This window comes from Sinocyclocheilus anshuiensis, unplaced genomic scaffold, assembly GCF_001515605.1.
Source record: "Sinocyclocheilus anshuiensis isolate Anshui unplaced genomic scaffold, SAMN03320099.WGS_v1.1 scaffold403, whole genome shotgun sequence".
Lineage (NCBI taxonomy): Eukaryota > Metazoa > Chordata > Actinopteri > Cypriniformes > Cyprinidae > Sinocyclocheilus > Sinocyclocheilus anshuiensis.
The window spans coordinates 409,791-430,472 of NW_015552553.1; the positions used below are offsets into that span (position 1 = coordinate 409,791).

At 36.6% G+C, this 20,682-nt stretch overlaps 1 protein-coding gene across 1 annotated transcript in view; it reads left to right on the forward strand.

Annotated features, from left to right (window-relative positions):
* Window positions 1–855: 855 nt before the first annotated feature.
* Window positions 856–20,682, forward strand: part of LOC107664519 (calcium/calmodulin-dependent protein kinase kinase 1-like) — a 40,349-nt gene continuing 20,522 nt past the window's right edge. The window contains exons 1-8 of the mRNA XM_016455111.1: window positions 856–1,151; window positions 8,695–8,742; window positions 8,960–9,013; window positions 13,498–13,549; window positions 13,721–13,854; window positions 16,063–16,099; window positions 16,864–16,885; window positions 19,892–19,980. Coding sequence (XP_016310597.1) covers window positions 918–1,151; window positions 8,695–8,742; window positions 8,960–9,013; window positions 13,498–13,549; window positions 13,721–13,854; window positions 16,063–16,099; window positions 16,864–16,885; window positions 19,892–19,980 — 670 coding nt within the window. The 5' untranslated portion in view covers window positions 856–917. The remainder of the gene's footprint in view (window positions 1,152–8,694; window positions 8,743–8,959; window positions 9,014–13,497; window positions 13,550–13,720; window positions 13,855–16,062; window positions 16,100–16,863; window positions 16,886–19,891; window positions 19,981–20,682) is intronic.

Sequence of the window (20,682 nt, forward strand, 5' to 3'; positions counted from 1 at the left end):
TGGCTGTTTACTGATACAAATCATCTACTATCATATACAGTCATCAAAACTGGAGTGTTGATATAGGTAGAGTAAATGAATTAACTACATTTCATTTTGTGATTCAGGAGTTTCAAGAAGTGTATGTTCTTAAATAAAAACAATTGGTAGTGAGGGAAAAAGACATTTGATTCCAGTTTACATCTTTATTGTCTGTTTGTTTTTAGCATTTTAATAAAGTTAAATTGTTTAAGTATATTTATAATAAATGTAATAATAATTAATTAATTTAATTAAGTGTAATATCAATATAGCCTGTTTGAGAACCAATGCTTTTGGAAGTCAGTCCACACAGCAGCCATCTTGTTAAAATTCTGTACCTGTCTACTTAAATGAGGAAAGACCAAAATCTATGTAACGAAATTACATTTCAGTAACAAACTCTGTCTTTGTTTCCTTCCTCTCTTTATCTGTCTGTATAGCCACAGCTTCCTGTAACTGCAAGCTGACATTGGAGGTGGAACAATTAATGCGAAAACCCCACACCCCCCTCCTCCCTGCCTCCAAGCTCCTCCTACTCCATCGTCATGGCGATGAACAGTGATCCTGGTTGCATGGGGGTGGGCCCTGACCCAGACTCCTCCCAGACCACTGAGATGACTGACAAGATGTCTGCGGTGTCGCTAAAGTCCGATACCTCCTCCAGTGTAGTGAAGAATGGGACAGGTGTTAAGAAAGCTCTGCCCATGAGGCCCCACCTGTCAGGCCGGAAGATGTCATTGCAGGAGAGAGGAACGTACGTGTCTTCTGGGAGCGGGGCTGACCGCTATTCCCGAATAGCCAGACAGCCAACCATCGAGTCCAAGCGAGTGTCGATGAGCAGTGATCCTGGTTGCGTGGGGGTGGACCCTGACCCAGACTCCTCCCAGGTGGCTGAGATGACTGACAAGATGTCTGTGGTGTCACTAAGGTCTGATCCCTCCTCCAGTGTAGTGAAGAATGGGACAGGTGTTAAGAAAGCTCTGCCCATGAGGCCCCACCTGTCAGGCCGGAAGATGTCATTGCAGGAGAGAGGAACGTACGTGTCTTCTGGGAGCGGGGCTGACCGCTATTCCCGAATAGCCAGACAGCCAACCATCGAGTCCAAGCGAGTGTCCATCTCAGACTCGCAGGTGAGAAAAATTACAGTATCTCCTGGAGTTGCAGTGGAAATATGATTCCACATATACTTAAACATACTATAATTTTTAGAACTTTTATGACTGATTACTATTGGTCGATAGTTATTTTGGCAGCTTGGTTTCAATAAAAGCTCTTTTAATACTAATGAGGAAGTTTTGAGTTTTGAAACTTTCTTTTTTTAGTGCAGTGACCTCTTATACAGTATTTTAAAAAATCAAAGAAAATTTGATTTCTGAATTCATGACCCCTTAAAGACAATAAAATTTATTTTTATTTGACATAATATTAACTAAATTAGAAATAGGCCATTTATTTAAATGATTCTGTAATCCTAATATACTGTAGTATTTTTAAAGAATAAAAAAAATGTAAAAGGCAGTAAACACTGAAACCAACAGTAATATGGTACAAAATTATATTTTCTCAAATAAAGACCAGGTGACACAAATTTTACTCATAGTTCACAGTGTATATAACATAGCTGCCAACTGAATATACAGTAGCACTGAATAGTTTGAAATAATTGATTTGAAATTGCACAAAATTTGCATAAATGGATTGTATTCCTTAATGTTTGTGAGTTTCTTGAAATTAAATATTTACTAGATATTCAAAGATTTGTTTAAATCCAAATTTCTTTAATGAAACTCTAGATGGCACTGTCTGATAGGTCTAACTCAATCTGACATAATGACATCATTGTCACATGGCGCAGCTGATTGGTTCTTTTTGTATCAGCAGCCAATGAGCTTGCTGCTTAACATTCAAATACTCAGCCAGTGCTTGCTGTAGCAGTTGCAGCGCGCATCAGAAACCCTCCACCTTCCCCAGCTCCACCTGTATAGATCTGCTATGGGGTGATTCATGTATGCTATATGGGGGTTATTTCATGTATGTTATATGTGCAGCAGCAGTATTTCTTACATGCTCACAGCGGCATGTTGTGGATGTATTGGTAGTAGCAAGTCTCGGTACTTGCTCTGCCACAGCAGCAGCAGCGTAGGAGATCTATTCCGTCATGTACATTACCATGCCAAACCCTCTGAGAGTTGTCAGGATAAAAGTGATGTTAATTTGCTGAATGCTGTTGGTATATGAAAAAGCATTATAGCATTTGCCTTCCTAATAGTAACAAAAAGGAAAATGCTATAACACTTTTTTGCGTATACCATTAAACAAATATAGTAAACTAATGAAAACTGTGAATGGGTGGTATACTGTGTTTCGATGCTAATCAGCTAAACAGGAAATCTTATAATAAAAACTGCCAAATAACAACTGATATATCAGCCTTGGTGATATATTGGTCGTCCACTACTGATTACTGTTTTGGATTGATTTGCAGTATCAAGTCTTTAATAGTTATTGACATCTGGTCACATCTGACTGATTTTCTTGTATGAAATCCTCTCATATATAGCATGAAGAGCTTGTGATATATGTGTGTGTGTGTGTGTGTGTGTGTGTGTTTGAAGCAAAACTCATTTCCTGTGATTAGTGTCCAGGTCATGTGGCGACCCATACAGCCTAACTTTAATAAGGCTTCTTTCATTCATACACAGCCTCAGCACCCTCCCCCTCCTAACAACCTGCTCCCATCAAAGAATATCTTTGTTCTGACCTGTAGAGATGATCTGTGTGTGTGCCCACATTTCTGCTTGGCTATATGTTTGTGTGTGTTAATGGGGCTCAAGCCTTTCTGAGGGCTGAGACACTGAAAGGCAGGGGTGCTCCTCATCTTCTATCTGTAGTGTGAGAGGCACTCTGCTCTGAGAGGAGCATCAGCTGGACATGTTCTTCTCATCTGCTCTAACACTCATCCAGTGATAGGTGCAGAGTGGAAACACTCTTAGCACTTAAGCTATTTACTGTCATTGATGCAGTTTGAATCTTTTTAATGTACGTTCGTAATGGAGTACTTAAATGATAGGCTTCTATTTACTAAAAGTCTGTCATTATTTACTCACCCTCATGTCATTTTAAACCCATCTGACTTTTTTCCACAGAACACTTTTTAAATTAATTGATTAATATGGTGTACACATTCAAACTCATCCAGTTGAGTTAGTAAGTTATCAGTGCATTTACATGCGTTTTAAAAGCTTAATTTCAGTTGGACTAAAGGAATTATTTTTCTAAATGTCATAAAACCACTTTAGACCCATTTTTGTGAAGTTGGACTAACAGACATAGATATTGTGATTGTAGCCTAGGTTGATGTATATGTAGACACGAATTGCTATTGACCACAGCTGGAAAGCTTGAGTCTCCATTCTTTGTAATTGCATGAAAAAGGGCAACTAGTGTGTTGTCAAAATTACATTTGGTGTTCCACGGAAGAAAGATGGTCATATGGGTTTGGAATGACATGAGGGTAAGTAAATGATGACAGAATATTTGTTTCTGTGTGAACTAATCATGTAAAGTTAATGTAAATTCATTTTGTGAGTTCACCCAAAAATGTGTAAAATTCGGTCATTAATTACACACCCTCATGTTGTTCCAAACCCAAAGACAGCAACGCAACTGACACGTTCAAGGCCCAGAAAGGCAGTACGGACATCATTAAAATAGTCCATGTTACATCAGTGGTTCAGTGCATTGCTGTCTATGCAGGGTCAGAAAGCTCTTGGATTTCATCAAAAATATCTTAATTTGTGAAGACGAACAAAGGTCTTACGGGTTTGGAACCAAATGAGGGTGAGTAATTACAGACAGATTTTTCATTTTTGGGTGAACTAACCCTTTAAGTTTGTTTGACAAGTCTTGTCTGGTTGAAGTTGGTCTTTTTTTTTTTTAAAGTGTACCTTAATCGTAAATTATTTTTCACAAATATATTCTATTGACAGCTTTATTACTGTATAAATGAAAATTGTGTAGTAAAGACATATTCTTATGAAGTATGAAGAAATCAAAACATTCCTCAATCTTTTCTAAGGATCTTATTGTTAATCTCTAATATCTCAGTACTATTTGTTTTAGTGGCAGAAATGGCTGCAGTCTCTGATATGATCGCTGGTAGTTAGAGGAAGCCTCATAAAGCAGAGATTAGAGGAACGCAGCGTATCTTTCCCACTTTCTCACATGTTCTGGCATGATTTACTTTACTGCCTGTGAGATGGTTATCACTGGTGGAAAGGGCTGTGGAGAAGGGCTTTACATCGATGGATTGTTATTGTTCTGCAGGGAAAATTATACTTTATGGTTTTCTGTTTCATTAACTTATCAATGTATCATTTCAAAGCAGCATCTTGAGGGAATATAATTATATTGCATTTCATTTGCTAACTATGTTCATAACTGTAAAAAAAAAAAAAAACTGTGTAGGAACATTTTCATAGAATAAGTGATAGAAGAATTGTACACTACTGTTCAAAATGTTGGTACAATTTTTTTAGTGTTTTTAAAAGAAGTCTCTAATACTTAACATGAATTCATTTGATCAGGAAAGGGTTAAGCATGGATGATGTGTAAATATAGGATTATTACTTTATAATATGTCATATTATGAAATTATAATTATAATTTAAAATAACTGTTTTTTATTTTAATATATTTTCTAATGTAATTTATTCATGTGACGGCAAAGCTGAATTTTCAGCAGTCATTACTCCAGTCTTCCCTGTCACATGATCCTTCAGAAATCATTTATGTATGCTGATTTTGGTGCTCAAGAAACATTTCGTGTTATTATCAGTGTTGAAAACAGTTGTGCTATTTATACTTTTCTGGAAACTGTTTTTTTTTTCAGGATTCTTTGATGAGTTCAGAAGGATTGCATTTATTTGAAATAGAACTGTCAGTTTTCATCAAAGTTATTTCATCCTTGCTATGTAAAAATATTCTTTTTTTTTTTTTTTTAAAAAGGTTGACCCCAAACTTTTGAACGGAAATGTCAAACGAAAAAAAGGGATGTCTTTAGGGATGTGGAATTTGTTAAGCTAAATATTATTATTAGAAATATGAATTATCCCTTAAATGGAGATGGTCTGGGTGTATATTTATATTATACTAATTACTAGGTGCACAATTACAATAATGCAGATCCATCAACATTAGAACCGGAGTAAGAACAAAGTGGTGTGCTCTCATCTGGTATTACACAGTTACTAATAAATGAGACCCATTTTATGTGGATTATAATTGATTTTTCTGATGTTGAGGTAAGCTGTTTGCTTCATATCCTGAGCCTGTTTATCATGTTTTTAATGGTCTCAACCTCTCATTTTCTCTTTCCTTCATTGTCTCTTTCTCTTCCTCCCAGCAGCTCCAGTCACATCTTTGAGACTCTACTGTTTTCTTTGACTTATAGGACAAGAAAAAAAAGTCTGGGGTCCTGTCTCTCTATCTGTCGTATTTTCCCTCAGACTTCAGACAGCTGTCATACACACTCTTCTCTCTGCCTTGACACTCCAGCTGAAGTGTGAGCAGTAATGTGAGGCTGTTTTGGTTAAGGTACATGGAGCAGTCAAAGTAATTGACTGTCAGATTTCACATCACTGGATATTTCTCTTCCTCCCTCGCATTTGCCTACACTCTCTCTTTGCTTTTGCTCTTTCTCTGTTTCTTTTTCCCTTTTGCCCTTTTCCATTTTGTTCTCGTGTACTTTTTCTTTCACTCTCCTTTGGCCATAATAAACTCATGCCCTTTCCATGAAATACTCTGTGCCTGCTTAACCTCCAGCATTACCCAGCATAACCTACACCACTTACACGCTGTGATCCCAGATGTTATCGTAGTACATTTGAATGCACAATATGGTTGTATCTTACTTAAACCCAAGATTATCCAGTCTAATCCGTGTTTAAAAAGAAAAAAAGGACCAACCTGGAAGAGGGCAAAGTGAAAATTGAGCCTGTGTGCTAATCCTCCACTGTCACGCTTAAACGTTTTATTTCCCTCAGTGAAAACATGATAATATTTTGCGGTTTATTGGTTTAAAGGGTTAGTTCACCCAAAAATGAAAATTAGTTTTACTCACCCTCGAGGCATCCTAGGTGTATATGACTTTCTTCTTTCAGACGAATCCAATCAGAGTTATATAAAAAATTGCCCTGGCTATTCCAAGCGTTATCATTGCAGTGGGTAGGTGTTTCTGTTGAACAATCCACAAGTCGTCAAATAAAGTGTGCGCATCCATAAAACGTGCTCCTGTAAACAAACTCGCGAGACTAGCATATCTCAGAGGCGTGTGCCGGAATGGCTTCTGCGTATGACAGATACCGGAAGTGAGAGAAAAGTGTTTATTACATTTGAAATATGGACATTTTTCTAACAAAAATGCATGGATGCATGGAAAAATGCATGGACAGGAGGCCTTTATTCACTCCCCAGAGCCATGTGAGGCACATTTTATTATGGATGCGCGCACTTTATTTGACGACTTGTGGATTGTTCAACAGAAACACCCACCCACTGCAATGATAACGCTTGGAATAGCCAGGGCAAAAACTCCGATTGGATTTGTCTGAAAGAAGAAAGTCATATACCATAAGCCATAACTGTAGTATCACTGAATCCCTACTTTTTACTTCTGAACAAATTTAAGGTCTTGTCTAAAGTAACTCCTTCTAGTCCATCTATAATCACTTTTAAGCTCTTGTTGTTGGTAAGTTTTGATCATTTGTGTGTGTGTGTGTATATGGGTGTGCGTGTATGTGTGCATGTTTATGTGGTTTATGAGGACACAAATTTGTATAATGACATGGGTATGACATAGGTATTACAACGAGAAGGTGATTTATGAGGACATTTTGAGTGTCCCCGTAATTTAAAAGGCTTATAAATCATTCAGAATGAAGTTTTTTTAAAATCTAAAAATGCACAAAGTTTCCTGTGAGGGGTAGGTTTAGGGGTAGGGTAGGTGTAGGGCAATAGAAAATACGGTTTGAACAGTATAAAAACCATTACGCCTATGGAGAGTCCTCATAAACCATAAAAACCAACATGTGTGCGTGCGTGTGCGAATACTGCAATGCAGGGCTCACTGAGCATGTGCCAGTAATAGTCTAGGCTCAGCCAGGAGTCCAGTGTTCCTCTCTTCTGTCCTCTCTCTTTCTTTCTCTCTCTGCCTCTCAGTCTTCTTTTTTTTTTAGTTCTTCTCATTTCATTATCTGTAAATAAACTTAAGAACCATTAAAAACTTTTCTTGCACTAAGAGTATCAAATTGTTCTGTGTGTCTGTGTTTAAAATGTATCCATATCTGCATTCTCAGCGAGGTTCCTCTCCCAGAGAAGTTCTTCCTCAAATTTTTGCTTTTACCACTGTCTTTGCTTTTACAATCTTTCTTCCTGTTCCTCAGAGTCCTTGCCTCAATATTTATGCAATTTCTGAAATGATGTTGAGCAGGGTTGTAACTGCATTGCAAATCCATCTTTTGTTATTTACCTCAGTTTTAGAGCCACATTTTTCAGTACAGCACAACAAAACAATGAATCAAAAGAAAATGGCAGTTTGTTGATGTTTTAAATCAAACTAAATGTATTGCTTTTAAAGTAAACATAAAGGTTTTGTTTTATATTTTTTATAATGCTACAATATTTGCAGTGCATTCCAGCTAGTAGAAAGCAAGGATTGTCAAATTTCTCTTATTAGGGCAGAATTGTTTGCAGTAGTAATGTTCCCTGCTGTGGAGAAAAGTTTGCAGTTGACAATAAACCGAGGTTGCTGATTCAGATATAGTTATTGCTTTGCCAACTTGGCCGCATGTGAGTCTTTTCACACTTACCAGCTGATTCAAAGACATCAAACCCCCTGTTTTTTAAGATGCATTTCTTCTTTAATAATATGGTCTTGTGGTCTTGTTCAGACCATGGGTTTGGAACGGTTCAGTCATGATTTCATGAATGGTGGAGATAATTCTCTTACTTCAGAGTTTGATTACTCTAAAGGCATCTTAACCAATCAGATGGATGTAAGCAAATGACATAGCTGTGCATAAATCTTCAGACTTTTGGAAAAAAACATTAATTGTATTTGCAGCAGTTGATACAGACGTGGCATCATCTCATGGGCACAATGACATGACAGCTTGTTAAAAACAGAAGTCAGCGATTTCCTCCATTTGTTCCCCGATTCAAAATACAAAAATGAAAGGTTTGATTTTCTTGCTGAAAGAAAATTATATATTTTTTCCCTGTTTAATGAATTCAGTTATGTAAAATGACCTTAATGTTAAATAAAAAGTTCTTCAATGAAAACCAGTGTTTAAATGGCCTTTCTTGAACAGAATTGCAAAGTGGATCAATCTTTCTGTCAGTAGTAAAATAGTATTGAGATTGTGGTATTTGCTGTCAGAGTCAACCAGGATGCAAAGGTATTTTAAAATCTTTTCTTTTGCAGTTTCTATATGGAATAGGTTATGAAACAAATGATTTGTTGTTTCCACCTGTAACTGGCTTACATGTTCCCTCTGGTGTGAAGTATATTAATATAGTGTCACGACTCCTTTGTGTCTGTAGCTGGGATTGATTCCATTCTCTCTCTGTCTCTGCTCTTCTCTTTCTTTCTTGCTTGCTTTTTCACAATCTCAGGATTGCATCCAGCTTAACCAGTACAAGTTAAAGAGTGAGATTGGGAAGGTAAGCTCACCTACATCATACTCCTATTGAGTTATTTTGATAGTCGACATGCATATAAACATCAGAAAAATCTCATGGCCATGTTGTTTCATAGCAGTCATTCAAGCATTCAGACACTGACCCTTACTGACCCACAGCACAGTCTCATAGTCTGACTCATCTCACTCTACCTGTTTTGTTTATCTTTTTTCCTCTATCCATTTCTTATGTCTTAAAGGGCTCATATGGTGTTGTCAAGCTGGCGTACAATGAGGATGATGACAAATATTACGTAAGTATATTTTAAAATAAATTGTCCTTGTTGCAGCATGACGTGCAGAAATGACACAGTTCAGCTTTAGACACAGTCATGACGTGCATATTGTGAAGAAGTGAAAATGTAAAGTAAATGGAAAAAACAATATAATGCGGGAAAGAGATTGGAAAGAGAAAAGCAGCATGACAGAGAGGGAGGAGAGGCAGGATAGATTGAATGGTTATGAAAATGAGAGCAGATGGGGAGGGTTGTGATATAACAGAAATGACAGGAATGTACAGCAGTCCTTAATTTCATTTGGAGATGTTTATATCAGCCCCCAAACACCATCACTGTTGATCACATATGCACACAACCGAACAAACATGCATACAAATAGATAGACACACAGGAAGTAATTTTACTGTCCTTATTCTCATCATTGCCTGGACTGCAAAGAACACAAGCATAAAAGGTTCTATTCAAATTATTTTCATCAAAAATAAACATCAAAATAAACAATATGGACAGAAATAAAATGTAAATTCTGTATATGTAATTGACATTTACTTATATCTAAAAATGACTGGTCTTTCATTTTCATCTTGTCCTAAAAACAGTAATATTTTGTCACCAAGCCCTGTGGTAGGACTTGTTAAATGGAAATCTATTTTTAAATGGACAGTTTTATGGACACACTTTCCAATTTTACTAATCAGGTGCCCACAGGAAGTAAATAAGATATGTTTCAAGCTTTTCAAGAAGAGGTACATGACAGAAAGTGAGATTTTCAGCATCAATAAGCATAAAATAAGTTAAAGCTGTGCTTATGCGAGTGGATGGAGGCAGCATATGGTAGACTAACAGTTGGAATCAATGTGTCAGAATAGCTGAATACCTTGCAGTGTGACATAAAACTACTTTACTCAGCATTTTCAAATTGTGTTATGATTATGTATGCAGTTTTTATGATCTCATATCAAAGGAATAGTTCACCCAAAAATGTATTCACCCTCAGGCCTTCCTAGATGAGTTTGTTTCTTCATCAGAACAGATTTGGAGAAATTTAGCAAGAAATCACTTACTCACCAATGGATCCTCTACAGTGAATGGGTGCCGTCAGAATCAAGAGTCCAAACAGCTTATAAAAGCATCACAATAATCTATGACTTCAGTCCATCAATTAATGTCTTGTGAAGTGAAAATCTGTGTTTGTAAGAAACAAATCCATAATTAAAGCATTTAACTTTAAACAATTGCTACTGGCAAAAATACAAGTCCATAATCCATAATAACACATCCTACAGGGAAAAAGTGAAAAAATGTCTTGATGGATTTGTTGCTTACAAGCACACAGCTCTTCACTTCACAAAATTAATGAATGGACAGGGGTCCTTTGATTACTTGTGGATTATTGTGATGTTTTTATCAGCTGTTTGTCTCATTCTGACGGCACCCATTCACTGCAGAGGATCCACTGCTGAGCAAGTGATGTAATGATACATTTCTCCAAATCTGTTCCGATTAAGGAACAAACTTATCTACATCTTGGGTGGAAAGAACATTTTCAATTTTTCATTTTTGGGTGAACTCATCCATTAATGATTAGACTATATGGAATGTATGTAAAGGATGTAAATATGCTCAAAAGGTTTAGATGCGAAATAAGGAAGACACAGTGTTAACGTCTTAGTGTTGTTGGTGCTAGACAGGATGCCAGATGGACAGACGCTTGTGCACACCTCTGTCTTTAGAGTGTACAAGTAGTGCTAAAGAAAATCACATCTATTGAGAGCCTATTCACTGAAAGAAAACACTTTGTTAATGAGAGAGGTCAGATGAGATTGATCAGACTCCTTCAAGCTGAGAAAAAAGGCCACAAACACTCAAACTAGCACTTCTCCCAACAGGAGAAAGGCACAGCTGAAATCATAACCTTGAAGGGAATGGGCTTTCAGCAGTAGAAGGCTGTTCCCAGATCCTCTTCTGATGACTCTATATATGAGCTATAAACTGGATGGCTCAACAGAGGGGAAAAAAGAGCAACAATTCTTGGTTTTTCTGAAACATTAACATACTAGGATCACAATTCAACATGACATCATGTATCAGTGTATAAAGGGCATCTTATTTGGTATTAGGTGTACCTAATAATGCCATTTTTCTCCCTTGTTTGTAGTTCAGCTTTTTGCTGGTCTCATGATCACATTTGAATATTTTCCTCTCCTCCTCATAATCATCTGTCATAATAGACAATGTGTCTGAAAACAAAATATAGCTCCCAGTTCCCAGCTGCATTCATTAATTCATGCTGTGTGGATATATAACAGCAAGGATGAATAGAGGACAGAGATCAAATCCCTTCATAAAGGCAGAGTAGAGTGAGGCTGCCCCCGTCTCTGGCCTTTACCCTCCACTGGCCTCACAAAGCAGGGTTTTACCGTTCTAACAATTACCACACATTCTCTTTTTCTTTACAGGTAGAATTAATCCTGATATTATATCTTGTTCTTCATTTTTCTTGCATTTTTTCTCCCCTTTGCAACATCTGTCTGTTTTCTGCCTGTCTTTCACTCTTTTTCAACCATGGTTGAAACTTATCATCAGAAACCATTCAGTTTGACATTTTTCTTGTCGTTCAAATATATAGGTTTATATATAAGTTATTTAATGGAATGTTGGAAGTGTTGCATTATTGGTTTGGTTATTTAGTTATTTTACAGTGTGTAATCCCATTTAGCATTTTCCAACTTCTAATCTTAGCACATTGTAAAGTTGAGTTGGGTCAGCAAGATTTTTTTAAAGAAATTAATAATTTTATTCAGCAAGCATTTTTTAATGGATCAATGTTATAATGTAACTTATTATACAATGTATAACCATTTTTGACATTGATAATAATAAGAAATGTTCCTTGCGCTCCACATCATCATATTAGAATGATTTCTGAAAGATCATGTGACACTGAAGGCTGGAGTAATGGCTGCTGAAAATTCAGCTTTGTCATCACTGGAATAAATTACATTTTAAATCATATAAAAATAGAAAACAGTTTTTTTTAATTGTAGTAATATTTCACAATATTACTGATTTTACTGTATGTTTGATCAAATAAGTGCAGCCTTGGTGAACACTTAAAAAATAAATAAATTTTAAAAAATCTGTAGCGAGGAGAAAAGTTATCTACAGTATATTGTTATTTAATATCGCAAAAGAGAGGCGTTTTCCTTGTTGACCCCACTGTATTTTTCATAGATTACAGTAAATATAGATCCATCACCTCCTACAGCAAACTGTATTTATGTATTGCTTACTTGCTGATTCATCCCATCGTTTCCCAGTCATTTGCATTCTGATGCTTCAGTTCTTTCCGTCCCTGCTGCATTCTAAATAGCAATTTTCTTTCATCGTGCTCACCTCCGACATGTTCATAAAACATTCATGGTTTCCTCTTCACTCTTTGACGAACTGAGTTATTTAAACTCGTCAGCACAACAGACGTAGCCTCCTCCAGCTGTCCTTGAGCGTGAGGAGAAAAGCACTCTTTCTTATTGCTAACTATTATGGATTCACATCTAAAGTTGTGTACTTTCATATTTAAGATGAAGTGTCTTTTAAACATTTATAATTCTGAGATATTGGATTTTATAGCATGAAAAATGAAGGGAAAAGACCACAGGGTTTCAACCTGCGCTTCAGCTAAATTTTGAATCCTCTCCATGACAATATGTGAAATTGTATCATGAAAAACTCAAGGATGAATTTTGAATTTGTCCAGATCTTGCTCATTATGAAGCCGCAGGTGTTAGAAATTGGCAGCCTGTTGTATTGCCATTTCGTTTTCTGACTGTAATGAGCAGAGTGGCAGAGATTCAGAGAGAGCACTTCCCACGTTACATAAGTCTCCAAATTTTCTGTATGCGCACTATGTACGTCTCTGTGACTTTCATCCCAGCAGAAAAGACACAGGTGCACAATTCTTCTGTAATAGACGTCTTCCATTGTAAAAAGATACAGATGACTCAATATGTTTTCCAGGAAGTGTAGATTTTAAAAGCCCAGTTCTGTGTGCCAGAAGCAATTGTTTTGATTAACGTTTTAATTGCTTACAAAGACATCTGATCCAAGCATCAGCGGTGGAATGTGCACAACCCATTTGTTTCTTTTCTTTAAAAAAACCCAAGTTGATTTACAAATCACAAGCACTTTGGTCTGCTTGCTTCTTATAGTCTGTCACTCACTGTTTGTGATCAAATTTCCGCATTCACTTTAGCAATCACCTACGCAGGAACACTGAGTGACCCATCAAGGCCAGAAGCAAACGAGAGGATCCACTGCAGTGGATTGAACTCTGTGAAAGCTTTGTTTGATTAGTATGTAAATGGAAAAGTCAGTTGATTGTGTCACCTACTTTATAGATGGAAATATGTGTGTTTGAGAACACCTACCATAGTTCAGACCTTAGTCTTGGCAAGATTGGCTGTTTTGCTCTTTTCATCTGTGTCTTACTTGTTTTGCAGGCAATGAAAGTGGTATCTAAGAAGAAGCTGATGAAACAGTATGGTTTTCCCCGTATGTATGGAATTTAAATTAAGTTCTAATTTGAAACCAGATGTATGCAGATGTTATGCACAGCAGATGTTGTCCTGTGAGGCAGATGTTGAGGCAGTCCTCTAAACCAGCTGAAGAATTCAGTATTTAAATGAAGCAGCAAACTTAGCTTTGCATTCTTTCTCTTTGCAGGCCGCCCTCCTCCCCGAGGTCCTAAAGCAGCCCAGGGGGAGCAGCCCAAGGTGCTTGGTCCTCTAGAGAGAGTTTACCAGGAGATAGCTATCCTGAAAAAACTGGACCACCTCAACATAGTTAAATTGGTTGAGGTAAGGACTGTGGCCATATTCCTTCATTCATGTGATCCACTGTTAATAAACGTCTGCTAATTAATACAATTAATTAATTAATAATTTAATAGAAAAAAAAATAATAATCTGTTCTTCTCTTCTAAATGTTCTTCCTAAAAATACTTTGTTACGAACAAACTTCTTATTAATTATTAAAGTGCCCCTATTATGGATTTTTGAAAATGACCTTTCATGCAGTGTGTAACACAGCTCTAAGTGAATGAAAACATCCTGCAAAGTTTTAAATCTGAAAGTGCACCGTGTATAAAGTTGTCTCTCAAAAGAAAGAATCGACTCTGAATCATTGAAACGAGTCGTTTTTAAAATAAATCCCAAGTCGTTTCATGTTGAGGTCAACATGAAACATTAGCATATTGCCCGCCCACTTGTTGGTTTGAATGAAAATGCAAATTCATTCTTTGCCACTAGGTGCTGCTTTTGGAGCGGTAAAAATAGCTGTTTCCCCAGTAACGCTGTACACCAAGCAGCACTGCGCTCACAAACGTTGCTTTATCAGGCATTGCAGGCATGATGAAATGAAAATGAGACCAATTTGACCAATCACCGCAGATTAGCATCATGCAAAGGAGGGGGTTGGAAAATTAATCATTGAGCGAATCGTTTGGGAGTCGTTGAGCAAATAAGGTAAAAATAAATGCATATAAGACAATGAAAGTGTTTTTTGACCTTGCATGCATGTCAACCTGTTGTTGGGGACTCTCAAAACCAAAATATGAACCTTTCATAACCCATAATAGAGGTACTTTAAACTTTTTTCCTTTGAATGTTCTTCCCTTTTTCCTTTCTTCCTTTCATGCAAACTTTCATTCAAAATTACTTTATTTTCTTGATTCTTTCTGAATTAATAAACGTACTTTCTTCTGAACGTTTATTTCCATCTGAAGAAACCTTTCAAACATCCTTCCATCCTTTACAACAAACAAACGAAGAATCCTTTTCAATTTTATGATTTCCTTTCTTCCTTCGTACTGAATAATCTTTCTTCTCAATGAATGAATGAACAAACAAACTTCCCTTCTGAATAACCTTCAGATCGAACAAACAATTGAACAAACTAACTTCTTTGCTTCAGAACTTTCTTCCTTCTAAATGTATTGTTATTTGATTAATGAACAACCACTTGAAAGAAATTTGGTTTACACCATATTTTCTGCTGTAGTTTTTTTCTGGGTCTCAGGAAAAGCCAGGTGTAAAAAAATGTATATATATATATTTAATAATAAAATAATCAAAACACAGAGAGATGAAATTTGGAAGGAAGTGAACTCAATTACCCTAACAGCTCAATAACCGAGCTATATTTCAGACTAGTCATGTATCATTATGTAATTTGTGCCAAAGAGGGGACAAAATAATAGCAACACTGAAAATCAGCTAGGAGTAAATCTGTTGAAGAGAGACGCCCTTAATGCTCCTGAGAATGGGATGTGGAGAGGAGTGCGATCGATCACAGGATAAAGAAAAGGAAGCCAGAATGGAGGGATGCTGAAGGAGAAAAGCGCCTTTCCTTCTCTCCCACTGTGGTTCCGTCTGAGTGCTCTTCAATCACAGCAGCACTCACGTACGTCAGCAAAATTAGAAAAGAGGGGTGAGAGAGTGCGTGTGAGATAGAAATTGAGTCCGAGCATGAAAAATGTTTAAAGGAAACTTAGAAAGTGAGGCAGAGGAACCACCTACACTCCAATCACCTGGACTCTCCTACTGTCAGTCCAAGTATAGTCTTAAGTTAGGAGTGTGTGCGTGGCCATTAGGAGCAATACAGAAATGGTGCTCTGCTGGCAGTGAAGGATGAAGCACCTGATGCTTATCGAATCTCATCAGCTGCACTGTGCCAGTAGCTTGGCTGTTTTTTTTTTTTTGCAACTTTTTCCAACAAGCAGTGGTGTAGAGTGACATAGGCTTCAGCAATTTTTTTCCATCATTTTTACACACACAGCTTTATCGCTGAGCAAGCTAAGGAAATAATCAATCATGGTCTTTTAAAATATTGTCTCTCAGAAAATGAAATGAAGAAAATGCATAAAAATAATTAAAAACCGATAAACTCAAGTCAGATTTGCTCTGGACCTGTATGGGTGTTACATATTTTCCTAGACACAGAAACCTGGACATAGTGCCATACAGTGCCTGTAGCAGGTGGTGTTTTTAATAAGGTTTCTATTTCAGGTGCTGGATGATCCAGCGGAGGACAGCCTTCACATGGGTATGTTCTTTTTAATATAAATTTAGTTGTAAAAGGGTAAAATGTGTAATAGACTCAGCAAATGATGGTGTTTTTACAGTAGCTGAAACACCCATTAGACCCGTAGTGTTGTACAATTATAATTACACTACAGTTCAAAGACGATTTTATATATATATATATATAAATATATCCATTGCTCCATTGCTATTCGTCTCACCACATCACTGCTCATTTGCATAAAATGAAACCCTTTTGACTTTTGTCAGATCAGTGTCACTCATATCATCTCAGATCACCAACTCTCATTAATTGAAAATGAATGACCTCTGTGCACTTTGTCACTGCAAAACTTTTGTCACTATAATGTTTACCATTACAAACTTTACTTTTTAATGAAAAGCAGACATATGTTTAAAGCAGATCAAACTGTGCAGCCTGTCTTCATAATGGGCTGATGTGAGAATCTGTAGAATAAGCGTGTCATATGTATGACAAATTTAGTTGGCTGCTCTGACTCATACTGTAGGAATGAATATAAGGTGTTTGTGCTGATGGACTGCTACAAAATCCTAAATGACTTCACACCACTGTGCAATGGTGCGAATAAAAGCACACATCATGCTTATGTGTGAAAAAGAGCTGGGTCATTTGAGGATATGACATACTATATGAGGACTGTGAACATTACATTTCATAAAGTGCTCTGAGTAATGGATTTGTCAATAACAGAATGTCTTTTCACTGATTTTTCTTTAATGACTCTCTTTCTGATCTTTCCACAGTGTTTGAGCTGATGCAGAAGGGGTGAGTATTCTGTGTGTCCACTTAGACCTCTTTTGTGCATAATTGATGCTTTCGCCACGCTTTCTTCCATCCTGTATCGTTTCATTAATCACTTCTTCCCATCTTCATCGACTGTGTCTTGTCTTGCATATCTGTCATCACTTAGATCTGACTCAGTTTCCCGTTTTCTTCCCTTGTTCCAAAGGGATTAATTAAGTACTTATGTTCTCACTCAGTCTCTTATTCACTTCTTTTTCTAAATCAGATCTTTTGTTTTTTGTTACTGAATAGACAATGTGACTCATTGTTAATCTTTTCAGTATTCCTTCTGGTACTTGTAGTTTTTATTTATTCTGTTGCTTTCTCTGCGTTTCTAAAGCCATAAAAAGCTAATTTAAAGGGCAGCAGTCTTCCAGTTTATTACAAGACCTCATTTTTTCCAAATGTGACATTTTACTTCGGTTGAATATGAGATTTTGCCAAGTGGCCCAGCTTTGTTTTGGAGAGAAATGTTGTTTGTGGGCTTCTGCCTTGAAAAGAGCAGATTAGAACTTACTTTGCATAATTACAGAATGGTCTATTTTCACTAGACCTGGCTGAATATGTTTGGCCTTTCTGCTCAATCGTGATTCACTGCCTGTGGGTAATGAATGAAATGGCCTTTGAGGACCCTGTTTTGTGCTAAGTGGTTTGTGTGATTGGTTTTTATGTAAATCTCACAGTCACCGTTCATTTTGAAGGATTCTATCCACTGTGTGTGCAGTCCTGTAGTTTCCCAGCACCCTTTGTTCTGTTGCACAACTTTCACAGTGCTGCGTTATATACGTATGTCTTGCAAACATTTGGAAATAGGTCACCAAAGGCTGGAATACACTACATGACTTTTAGCGCTGATTTATAGTCTGGAGTAGTTCATGCTAGTTGGCGAAAGTTGGATTTTTCGTAGAAAAATATAATGGCTACAGACTCCGATGTTTTAGCTTTAGACTATGATTCCATTAAGGGTGTACTCACACTAGGCGTTTTGAACCGTGCCCTGACCTGGTTGGAAGAGGTGGGCCAGGGCACGGTTCAGTTGGGCTCGGGCGCGGTACGCATGCAGTGAGCGCTAACCGCGCCGGAGCACGGAACAGATACTATTTTGTGTGCGCTATATCATCATTACGACTGCAAACATATTCTATTACTACTACTACACTACACTTTTCAATTAATTTAATTTAATCAAGTATATTTAGTTTATAATGGGTCTGGTTCTTACCTTATTGATGAACAGGAAATGTAGTTTGCGAGTAAAGCTGCAAATTATTTCATTAACGTCAGCTGCCTCCGTAATAATTTTCTGATACATACAAGTGAAAATCAATGCATAAATGATAAATTAATTATTCGGCAGAATATTAGCGAAAATGGTTTTCTCCGTTATCTCATAAGCGTGCTCCGGCCGGGAATGTTTAGTGCAAGTGTGAGTGCAGGCCAGCGGGGGAGGGGGGAGTGGGGATAATCGCGCTCGGGCTCGGTTAAAGGCAACCGTGCCTAGTGTGAGTACACCCTAAGTCAGATGATATCAAACCTGTTTGATATTTTGAGCCGATTTTAGAATATGTATTATTTTTATTTGTCACACATCTCTTAGCAACAAAGACACAATAGTGTGTGATCTTTAGTCGTTCTGTAACTATTTACAAAGTCGGCCAGTGTATGATTCGTTGTGTTTTAAAATCTGTTCAGATTTTAAAAGTTGTTTAGTGTATTACAGCCTCAAGTTTATGTTATCTAGCTGGCTAACATAAATGAGATGTCGAAACTACAAAAATAACTTACAATATGGATTATATATTATAAACCAATAATTGTCTATTGTTTTTCACCGAAAGTCTGTACAGTTTACAGCTCACTTGATTCATTAAAAAATGAGGGCCACATAAAATAAAATGGGGAAATGAAATAATATATTTATTCAGAATTAAAAATTAGTTGTTTTTTATTATTATTTTGACAAGTAAGCACATTTAACTCTTAAATTTAACAATAAATAACAAATTGATTAATCATTTTAAATACAACATTTATTGTCCCGTTTTATAAAGCAAAATGCTTTTGTTTTTCCAGATAAAATCTATCTAAAATATAATATACATTTAAAACAAAAATCGTAATTTAAATATTAAATATCTAAATATTTTATACAAGGAATGTATCTCTTTTTTCTGGTGCAAATAAAATACATTGCTAAAAAAAAATCAGTGAGGATTTTGAGAGGTACTGTATGTAAAAATCTGAAATTAGAATCATTGTTATTGATTCAAGCTGTCCTGGTTAAAAAGAAAAAGTAATGTATTTAAAATACTTTTATTTCATACTAAGTATAGTTAAAACCTATTAACATTTTTACTGACATAGTGCTCGAGACTTACTGATATAAAAAATTATAATTAAACTTTATTTGGAGTTCTAGTGCACAATGCACATTTCTTGATATTAAGCCTAAAATGTGTTTCAGTGTCACTATTGATGAGGATTGTATGATCTTTGAACAATATCAATCTTTAAATGCAAGATATGTAAAGTGTACCTAAAGTATACTTGCAATAGTTCTACTTTAACACAATCAAATATACTTCAGTATATATTTAGTTGGACTTCAGCACTACTTCCGCACAATTAAAGTGCATTAGGTACAAAATTAGTTCCAATTTAGCAGACTTTAAGTACAATTGCAGAATATTTTTATTAAGTACACAAATAGGTACATGTATTTGTAGTATACTTAGCTGGGCATAAATGTATTTCAAATACTTTTTAGTATATTTATTTTTCACTAGGGTGGTTTCATGTTAAAGCAAGAGGACACATCAAGAGGACATTTCAGACAGTATATTGTATCAAAAGTTTTGATCTCTCCACCTATCATTTCATTCAGTATTTCTCTTCCTGAATCATTGTTGTCTGTTACTGTCTCAGTTACTGTCTTTTATTAGTACTTTATCAGTTAACTTACAATAAAGTGTCTCTATTGGTCACCAGCCCTGTGATGGAGGTCCCCAGCGACAGTCCGTTCAGTGAGGACCAGGCCCGCTGCTACTTCAGAGACATTGTTCTCGGCATCGAGTACTGTGAGTCATTTCCTTTATTTTAAAAACCATTTTCGAATTGCCAGGTCGACCTCACTGGGTTCCATTTTTAGTTTTTAGGAGACCACCTTGACATGGATTTTGTAACAGAGCATCTGAAGTTAAATAATTCCCAGTAGAGAAGAGTGAAGCAAACTCCTACTGATGAGTGCCTGACATGAATCATTACTTATGTAAAAATAAAGACCCAAGAGAGTTCTGTCTCAAGGAAAAGCTCTATCTTCTATTTAGACAAGTCTAAATAACTTTATGGTGATCAACATATATGTCGACAGCTGAAGTTGTATTGAGCCTTTAAACAAGATAATCGCTCAAACAAAGAGTGAGCTAGGCTGAGTTGATTGCCAAGTGTCTGTTCTGCTCATCAAATGGAAACTCAGCTTTCATAAGTTAATTTGAATCTTACTAACCAGGCAACACTCACTGTAGCAACTGTCTGGATGGCAACTGGCCATTTGCATGATTCGCCACAAATCAGTCTGTGTTAACAATGAACTCCTTTGTGTGTGTTGGTAATTTGTGGACTGTAATCAGAGTATGTGACCATATTCCATTCATTTCATTAGCACTACGCTAGTTACCTCAGGGAGCCATGTCAATAGAATTAATTAATAGTAATCTAAGAAATGTGTGTGTGTGTGTGTCATACTCCTTCACTTTGCAGGCCTTGAGAGACTCCGTAGA